A 10,301-nucleotide genomic window follows, 5' to 3' on the forward strand; every position below is an offset into this window, starting at 1 on the left:
CTAAAAGTTTTAATTTTTTGTTTTTGGTATATTTTGTGTTTCATTAAATTACTATGGACAATCGCGTGTTGTTGTTTTAGCCCTCAAGTCACCAACCGACAAAGAGACTATGCGCACAAACGTCTGGACGCAAGACTAAACTCACTAGCGCACCATCCATTGAGTTGAGTGCCGAGTTGGTAAACCCCGTCGATTTGTGTACGCTTTGACCAGTGCAATGGCGAGTTCGGAGCTGACCCCCGCAAGCCAATTGGTGCACGAAGCATCACTCTGCGCCCTCTAGTTCTTAACTCTATGGCGTAGCCATACTGCGTCACGTGACATTACCTCTTGGATATTCATGACTTACAATATTTGCCTGGTGTCCTGACTTCTCACGTCCAACAAGAGGTGAATCATTAAAACATGGCGGCGCCCAAGAACATGTCACAATAAATGTCATTTTTGTTCACGTTTTTTTGGACAAATTTTCAAATCAAACACATCTGGACAAAGTCATCATTTAGTAAGCCCTAGTATGTGTTAATTCCACAGATGTAAGGAATAAAATGAGGTATGTTGGAGTAATATAGGACTTTTTTAAATGGGAGAAATTTGCAATCAAACTACCTCGCATTTTGTGACCTTTGAAAACTTAGCGTTTAAGACATGTATCGAAGGTGGGCTGTAATGGTGACAGTGATGAGATGAGACCGATGTTAAAAGCGGAGCCATTACAGCTCAACAAGGTGGGCTATGCCAGCAGCAGAGCAGAGCAGGCCAGAGGAAAACATTTGCATGAGTTGATTTGCAGACGACAAAAAGTTTTACATCGCTGTCAGTATCAATATCATTTGCGGTCCTACCAAACATGATTTTAACTTTAAGCCAAGATGGCGTCCGACCGTTTTCCGTGAAAGTTAAGTTTTTTTTCTGGTTAAAAATTCACACTTTTCGTGAAGTTTTTCCATTAAATTTATGTTTATATTACAGAACACACATAGTTCTAATATATCTATGGTTTATTTGCAATTTTTGAGGTATTTAAAACTTGTTGGCGGCGTGTTGGCGGCGCTCTGGACTTGTTGTCGGCGTTGTCGGCTTGATGTCGGCTTTTTTAGTAGGACCCATCATTTGACATTGTTCGATCATTGGGTTAATTGACATTTTACATTTTATTTAATGAATAATGTTTATTGTAACAAATAGGCCCCAAAATTCTTCTAACTAATCTAAGCCTCATCCATAAATAATACGATTCACACCAGTTATCACTGAACTGAATATCAGAAATGTAAAAAATTGTAACTGACTGAACAGTCATCACATTCACATCACTGACATTCATATCACTGTGACTGTCACACTCACACACGGCATGCACATCTGACATTCCACAGTAGTGATAGTTGCGATAACAAAACCCTCCTCCTGTCCTGATGGCCGCCAGGCAGGGGGGTTACGTTATCGCAACTACAGTAGTGACAGCCCCCCCCCCAATCCTCTGTCCACAATCCACAAACCTCCCCACTCACCAAGTCTGAGTCGTACTAATCTCAGAGTCCGAGTCCTCCCACCAAGTCTGAGTCTGACTGAGTCCATAGAAAATTTACTCGGTCCACAATCCACAGTCTTCTCCACCGAGTCCGAGTCTTCCCCTCCGTGTCCGAGTCCTCTACTTGTCCGAGTCCTCTACTCTGAGTCCGAGTTCAGTCCACAAAAAATGGACTCGGTCCACAATTGACAGACCTCCTTACTGAGTTCCAGTCCTCCCCAAGCGCAGAGTCGGAGTCCTCCCACCAAGTCTAAGTCTGACCGAGTCCACAACAAATTTACTCGGTCCACAGTGACAATCCACAGTCTTCCCCACCAGATCCAAGTCTTCCTCTTCGTGTCGGAGTCCTCTATTTTGAGTCCAAGTCATCTACTACGAATCCGGGTCTCAGTCAAAAAAAAATTGACCCGGTCCGAAATCCACAGACCCCCCCAACGAGTCACCCTCTAGCTCAGAGTCTGGGTCCTCCCACCAAGTCTGAGTCTGACTGAGTCCATAAAAATTTACTCGGTCCAAAATCGACAGACCTCCCCACTGAGATCCTGTCCTCTCCACAAAGTCCGAGTTCCCCTCTTGTCTGGGTCCTTCCACCAAGTCTGAATCTGACTGAGTCCACAAAAAATTCACTTGGTCCACAATCCACATTCTTCCCCACCGAGTCCGAGTCTTCCCCTCCAGATCCGAGTCATCTACTCCGAATCCGAGTGTCAGTCCACAAAAATTTGACTCGGTCCACAATCCACAGTCTTCCCCACCGAGTCCGAGTCTTCCCCTCCGTGTCCGAGTCCTCTACTTGTTCGAGTCCTCTACTCTGAGTCCGAGTTTAGTTCACAAAAAATGGACTCGGTCCACAATTGACAGACCTCCTCACTGAGTTCCAGTCCTCCCCAAGCGCAGAGTCGGAGTCCTACCAACAAGTCTGAGTCTGACTGAGTCCATACAAAATTTACTCGGTCTACAATCTACAGTCTTCCCCACTGAGACCGAGTCTTCCCCTCCGTGTCCGAGTCGTCTACTCTGAGTCCGAGTTCTCTACTCCGAGTTTGAGTCTCAGTCCACAAAAAATATACTCGGTCCACAATCCACAGACCTCCCCATCGAGTCGGAGTCCCCCTCTAGCTCAGAGTCCTGACAAGACTGATCAAGACTGACACTGACTGAGTCCCAAAAAAATGGACTCGGTCCACAATCCACAGTCTTCCCCACCGAGTCTTCCCCTCCGTGTCCGAGTTCTCAATTTCGAGTCCGAGTCTCAGTCCACAAAAAATATACTCGGTCCACAATCCACAGACCTCCCCATCGAATCAGAGTCCCCCTCTAGCTCAGAGTCCGGGTCCTCCCATCAAGACTGACACTGACTGAGTCCACACAAAATGGACTCGGTCCACAATCCACAGTCTTCCCCTCCGTGTCTTCCCCTCCGTGTCTTCCCCTCCGTGTCAGAGTCCTCTATTCCGAGTCTCAGTCCACAAAAAATGGACTTGATCCACAATCCACAGACCTCCCCACCGAGTTCCAGTCCTCCCCCACTGAGTCTGAGTCCTCCTTCAACGAGTCTGAGTCTTCCCATCTGTGTCCGAGTCCATGTCTGGCCCGTCTGAGTCCAAGTCCACAAAAAATGTACTCCAGATCGGCCTCGGGTCCTTCATCACTGATGTCAGTTCAGTATACCATATTCTCATGCATCTTGCTGTTTTCTTCTAGTACAACACAGGTACCTTGAAGTCAAATCACACCATGACTCTCTTTAATCTTGAAGACCTCCAACGACTAAGTGCCGATCCAGAGGCTTCCTTGGCACTACGGGAGGAGTCCAAACGCATCCAGTCATCACCCAACATAGTCTTCCTGCCGTGCCATCTGCAGTTTGTGCGTAGCATCAAGGGATGTTTCTACCTCGGCTTCATTATCTTCACATGGGCCTATAATAGTTACTTTATTCCTGAAATAGTGTTGCTCCCCCAGTATAGAGATGGAAGTATCAGCTGTTTTCCTGTTTTGTGTAAGTTTACCAGAATTTAACATACAGTATTTAGACAGTGTTGTAGCCATGGTTGGCTGTGCTGGGCAGGCCTGCCCAGAATCAACAAATTTGCCCAGCACTCTGAGCTAAATACACTGTGGGCTGTTACACTTTAGCAATGTTGGCCCCATATCTAAACATAAATAATTTTGTTGAACCACTTGCCCTTGGTTGACTAAATTGGATTTAGAGCCCACCACTTAAATTGGTCTATCTACAACTCTGTTTTGAGAAGACAATGAAGAAGGATGCGAGAAGTTGGGATGGCATATAAGGTGGGGGCACTGAGTTCAAAGTTTTTTTTCTTTGGCAACTTATTTCTATATTTTGAAGAGTGTTTTGAGGTTAGGTTTTTACCGCAAAAGTGCTTTAAAACACCAGTTTTCTCACCACTGTTGCAGGTTACTACATGGTATCAATTTGCACACTTGTGTCCCTGTTTAGGGCAGTCACCTCTGATCCAGGCCGTTTGCCCTTTGACCTCATGCCAACCCCAGCCGGTAAGAATAAAACAAAATGAAACCATATTAAGCACAGAAGTTTCACTATTTATATTTATTGAAGCATAAATTACATGATTGAAAATGTCCCAACATTAAACAACTACTGTGTGGGATCAGTGGTGTTTTGTACACCTGTGTTGGTTAAGACTTGTGGATAAGTCGTTAAATGTCTGTCGCGGTGATAGCGTTCCGACTCTCTCTGCGATTCCCGCTACACTGGGGGTATTCTCGCGAGACTGTTTGCCCCCCCGCAAGACTACCTACACGACTTCATTCTCCATGGGGCATTAGTAGTCGGCATCCAGCAGCTTCACGCGAGAGCAGTGATTTCGCAAGAGCAGTATTCGTTCGCGGAAACCTGAATCGTTACGCCACCATCACGGCTCAACTGTGTCATCGTGACAGACCATTAACGACTTAGTGTTGGCTTGATGTCTATGTTTGAGGAGAACCCTGCTAAGACAGTCCAAACTGCAGAAATTGAGCTGCATGTCTGTCATGAAGGTTTCATTTTTATTCATATAGCCATGGATTTAACTTGTTGGCTCTTTTTACATTGGTTTTAGATAAATTAAATTGGACGCACTGCCAACGTTGTCTCATCCAGCGACCCCTGAAGTCACATCACTGTAGAAAATGCCAGAGATGTGTACGACGGATGGACCATCATTGCTTTTGGTAATTGTTAGCATACAGTCTCCTGACAATAGCCAGGGGCATCGAGTCAATTAGTCTTTTTGAGGTGTGGTGGACGCTACAAGAGTGCACTGTTTGGATTGGGTGTATACAGACACATTTACCCAAACCAGTGAAGCACTGGTGTGTCCACCGTACCTCAAAATGGCTTATAATCAGGGGCATCATAGCAATGACCAGGGGCATTGAGGCATTGGCTATTAGGGTCATCAATGCAATGACCAGGGGCATGGGGCAATGACCAGGGGCATCATAGCAATGACCAGGGGCTTTAAGGCATTGGCTGAGGGTCATCAATGAAATGACCAGGGGCATCAAGGCAATGACCAGGGGTATCATAGAAATGACCTGGGGCATTAAGGCATTGGCTAAGGGGTACCAATGCAATGACCAGGGGCATCAAGGCAATGGTCAGGGATGAAGGCATTGACATTGGGCATCATGGCAATGACCAGGGGTATGGAGGCAATATACCAGGGGCATAGAGGCACTGATTTGGGGCGTTTCTGTTAAGACCTTGTACTGGCGTCAAACTCCCCAAACGTCAAAGTTTATTGTTCATGTATCTTTCAAAGTGGTGTTGGAGACAAATTTGGATACCCCATTTGTCAATGTAGAGGAGAATGTGGTTGATGTTTTCAGAAGTTTGGTAACCTAGCCCTACTGCCCAACTCGCTTTGTAACATGTACTTGTTCTTCATCCTCTCATCTTCCTCAATAGGATAAACAATTGCGTCGGTGAAGACAACCAGTGGATATTCCTCCTACTTGTGTTTTATGCATTACTGCTCAGTCTCTACACACTGGTCTTAGATACTCTACATTTCTACTACTTCCCAACGTGCATGTCTTGTGATTCAGTAAGTTCACTCTTCAATCGACCCCTTGTAATGGGTTCATAATGATTGCGACTTAAAGGAAAGAGACAATGACTACTTGACTTGTTTAGAACTCTTTGGGTCATCTTGTTCAGTCCAAGTAATGCTTTAAAATAGTACATGAGTGGCATTAATACATTATAAGTTGTCACTAGAGGGCGGTATATAAGATGAATGGTATACTCCAACAGCCATTGTTGGGGAGGTAAAATTTTGTAAAGACAAAGTCAACTAGACATGATTGCATTTGTGCACAAATGCAGAGCTGTTTCGTCAATAAAATTTTCAAATTTCTCAATTGAGTTTGAAATTTGTTGTGTATTCAAAGCAATTTGCCCAATGTGGCATAAATAAAAATTTGGATTATACCATGTTCAGATAGCAATTTCTGTGTTAAAGGTGCAAAAATGATAGGTGCCAATAATAAGCTGTTGCAACTGTTAAACCAAACGCGCATTTTACAATAAATGTATCAATGCGCTTAACATTAGTGCCCATTACTCAATCCTGTAATCTTGCTCAGCTCCCTGGGAAATATACAGCCCCGGGCTGCCGTGGCGCTCCAAAGGCTTTTCCAAACACACTCACTATCAACTGGCCTCAAATAATCAGACCATCTTCCCTCAAATCTCTGACAAGTCACAACTTACACCACCTTCAAAACTCATTTTAAATCTTTATGCTTGAATCATCTAAGTAACTCATTGTAGGCCCACTTCTGCTTTTCCCCAGTCATGGCGCCTTATAAATGACCACTATTTTTAATATTATGTCAAACAAACTTAAATTCTTGTTATTTGGTCCTCTATTCCTTGTAGCTATCTTTCTTATTTCGTCACCAAAGATATCTGATGTACCTGTCATGCATACTCGGCGTCACTCTAACATCTCTGGCAGGGAGCCAAGTTCTACAGCAAACAATAAATATCCTTTCGGTGAGTGTTGTTTGAAGCTATGTGTGGTGTGGATAAATAAGAGGAAATTATACATATATAAATAGTAAACTTGCGTGTAAAACAATTTCAAATACATATTTTGTGGGAGTGTTGGCTCTTAAAAGAGCTACAGCCGATTTCACGAAACGCTAGGACGAATACTATCTCGAGTTAGGGCGAGTACATCGTCCTCACTTAGAATTAATCTTAAGATCTGCATGCTACATCGCAGGGCTGGGACTCATCCTAAGTCCTAAGATTAGTCTGAAGTTAGGAAGAGTTTCGTGAAATCGACGTTTCAAACAGTTAACTCTGCCCGTCTTCAGGAGGATGCTGAGCTACTTAAGCTCAAGACCACCAGTAGCCCAGCATTCTCCTGAAGACGAGCAGAGTATACTGTTCGAAACGTCGAGACCACACCGGCTGTTTCAGAGCCAACACTCCCACAATAGAGATTTTCACATGGTTGTACCATAGAGCTAGGGTTGTACCAGCAAGTTTACTATCTATTTATAGTTTCCTCTTATCCTATAGGTGAAATTTTAAAATTTTCATTCATAAATATTCGAGACAGTTTATCCATTCTGGTTTGGTCGAGAGGAGAGGCCATGTTTAAACGTGTGATATAAACATGGTGAGGAGTGTTTAAAGGCAGGATACACTTTCGCTAATTGTCTAAGAAAGGTATTCTCAGTTGTCTAAGACAGGTATTCTCGGTGGTTTTAAGGCCGAGTTATAGTCGGTCGAGCGATGGTCGGGCGTCGGAAATCTTGACGCGCGATCATAAAAAGACACGGTTTTTAGGCCTCAGTCTTAGGATTGCGCGCAAGATTTCCGTCGCGCGACCATCGTTCGACCGACTATAAACCGGCCTTAATGGTGAGCAAAGGTTGTGGGTTAATATCCCCTGTGAGTAATATGTAAATCGCATGACTGGGGTAGGGGGTGAGTACTTAGTATTACACACAGTGGGTACTACACACATTGGTGTACATGTATTAGTAAAACACAAATAATATTCTCTATCTACATTAGTAGTTGGCCTATATTTTAATTGGTCAGGTTTTTAGCTTTTTGTTTCTATTGTTAGGCGCATTGAGGAATCTGTGATTCATAATGCGCTATAAATGCTGTTTATTATTATCTCCAATGCAAGTTTAACATTATTTTATGCAAATTTGTCAATTTTGTTTTTCTTCCCCAGAACCGATCTACGGTGGAATCCATCATACACGCACATAAACCCATGCATGAGAGGTGAGTTACTATTTACAAAACCAGCCAGGCCTTTGTTTTAATAGGGCGAATAATACTCATTCTATTTTAGGACTAGCCCTCAGTTTGTAATAACCCCTAAAGAGTCCTAGGACGAGTCCTAAGTTAGGACTATCTTTTTGAAATCAACACCAGGATCTATCCTGATACAGCAGTTTGATCTTCTTTTGAAAGAAGGCGAAATTACAGCCCTGGAAATACAAAGAGGCCTCCATTGCCCCTTGTCTTTGCCTTGGTGCCCTCTCAAGAATTTTTCATAGACTTCAAGATTTTTCAATGGAAGTGCCCTTTGCAAACTGATGAAATTCCAGGCCTGAAACTTGCCTGAAAGGCACTGGACACTATTGGTAATTGTCAAAGACCAGTATTCTCACTTGGTGTACCTATAAACATATGCCAAAAATAATAAACCTGTGAAAATTTGGGCTAAATTTATCATCCAATTTGTAAGAGAATGATGAAACAAAGTTTTAGGGTTTCAGGTTTCCTCAGCCAGCTTGCGAGCTACAGTGATTAAAGACACTGGACACTATTGGTAATTGTCAAAGACCAGTCTTCTTACTTGGTGTATCTCAACATAAAATAACAACCCTGTGAAAATTTCAGCTCAATTGGTTGTCGAAGTTGCAAGATAATAGTAATAGAAGAAACACCCTTGTCAAACGAAGTGTGCTTTCAGATGCTTGATTTTGAGACCTCGAATTCTAAATACGAGGTTTCAAAATCAAATTCGTGGAGAAATACTTCTTTCTCAAAAATTACATCACTTCAGAGGGAGCCGTTTCTTACAATGTTTTATACTATCAACCTCTCTCCATTACTCAGTACCAAGTAAAGTTTTATGCTTAAAATTATTTTGACTAATTACCAATAGTGTCCACTGCCTTTAAGTTCACATTTGAGGCATCCTTGCTTTCATTACCTGAGAAATATTGTATAATAATAAACATCAACTTATCTGTTTCTTTATATTCTTTCAGACCAACTGTCATGACTAGATCGGCCTATGATAGTTTCCGGGATGTCTGCGGACCAGGGAGGGTGCTCTGGTGGTTCAACCCATTCCGACGTCATACTGGAAAACCAAACGTCTATTACTACCAACAAACTGTTTGAGTACTGGGCACAGTTTCATAGAGCTGCTTAAAGCACAACAAGTAGCTAAGCATAACAAAATTATGCTTACCAGAATAAGGTAACCAGCAAAAATACCATGTCAGAACTACATTGTGTGACTGGCATCCTGCTCATCAGTGCTTAGTAGAAATTTATTCAAGGCAGTGTAACTACTCAAAATAATTATTATCATAAAACCTTTCTTGATTCTGAGTAATGGGAAGGGGTTGATGGTATAAAACATTGTGAGAAACAGCTCCCTCTGAAGTGACATAGTTTTCGAGAAAGAAGTAATTTTCCACGGATTTGATTTTGAGACCTCAGATTTAGAATTTGAGGTCTCGAAATCAAGCATCTGAAAGCACACAATTTCACTGAAATCTGAAAGCACACAGCTTTTAGGTAGGAAACTTGAGCGCTAGCTAGACCAGCATGCATCTCATTCAATTTAGTACAGTATTTGCGATAAGGTGTATGGCTTAATGCCTCCTATTGGTTATACTGCCCTCTGTTGACATAAACAAGAAATGTTTTCATGAGAGATGGCATCATTTCCTGATAAAGCGTTGAAATATTTTTTAGGAAGTTACATTTATTCTAAACATCTGTGTTGTCTTTGAACAAACAATTATCCACCAAAACTTTATGAAAACAAGCTCAATGCTTTTAAGCAATAGTGCCTCGCAGTTTTTTTCATAAACGGTTAAGCTTCAGGTTGGCGTAGTGGTATCTTTCCTCGCCTTCCACCTCTACGACCCCGGTTTCAGTCCCTGCCTGACTCTGTGGGTTTCCCCTGGAATAATTCTCTGGGATTCTCCTCCAACATCTAAAACTAAAATTTCCTTCCTTGTCTTCTCTCCGTGATTAAGTTCGCTTTTTTTTTTCCCAGTTCTTGGCTTCACAACCAGAATAAATGAAATACTTCCTCAAAGATTAATAAATACCTTCAAACACAAATACTTGCCACTCATTGCCAGTAGAATGTTGGTGCTTGGCTACCCACACCACGTTTCAATACAGCTGGCAAATTTAGTTTACCCTATCTTTATAAATTAATTTTGACAAAAGTAATAGTAAAGCCTGGTTCATACTTCCTGTGTATGCAAATGCTCAGCGTATTTTGTCGTCACATGGCTACTTGCGCAGCGAATGTTTCACAGGAGTTGATAATATTTATAGGTGTTTATATAGCGCCTTTAACAAAGATCGTAGCACTGAACAATTAAACAGGAACAATGCAGAAAAAACAAAACAAAGGATTAAAGGCAGTGGACACTATTGGTAATTACTTGAAATAATTATTAGCATAAAACCGAACTTGGTAACGAGTAATGGGGAGAG

General features: G+C 42.4%; 1 protein-coding gene across 1 annotated transcript; it reads left to right on the forward strand.

Annotated features, from left to right (window-relative positions):
- The first annotated feature begins 436 nt into the window (after positions 1-436).
- On the forward strand, positions 437-9,196 carry LOC117297866 (probable palmitoyltransferase ZDHHC21). The gene is made up of 8 exons (XM_033781035.1): positions 437-553; positions 3,239-3,536; positions 3,959-4,057; positions 4,627-4,738; positions 5,478-5,616; positions 6,453-6,569; positions 7,774-7,826; positions 8,825-9,196. Exons 2-8 carry the CDS (start codon positions 3,272-3,274, stop codon positions 8,958-8,960), a joined length of 921 nt encoding a protein of 306 aa, XP_033636926.1. The 5' UTR covers positions 437-553; positions 3,239-3,271; the 3' UTR covers positions 8,961-9,196.
- Positions 9,197-10,301: the final 1,105 nt, after the last annotated feature.

The sequence above is a fragment of the Asterias rubens genome, chromosome 12 (assembly GCF_902459465.1).
Source record: "Asterias rubens chromosome 12, eAstRub1.3, whole genome shotgun sequence".
Classification (NCBI taxonomy): Eukaryota; Metazoa; Echinodermata; class Asteroidea; order Forcipulatida; family Asteriidae; genus Asterias; species Asterias rubens.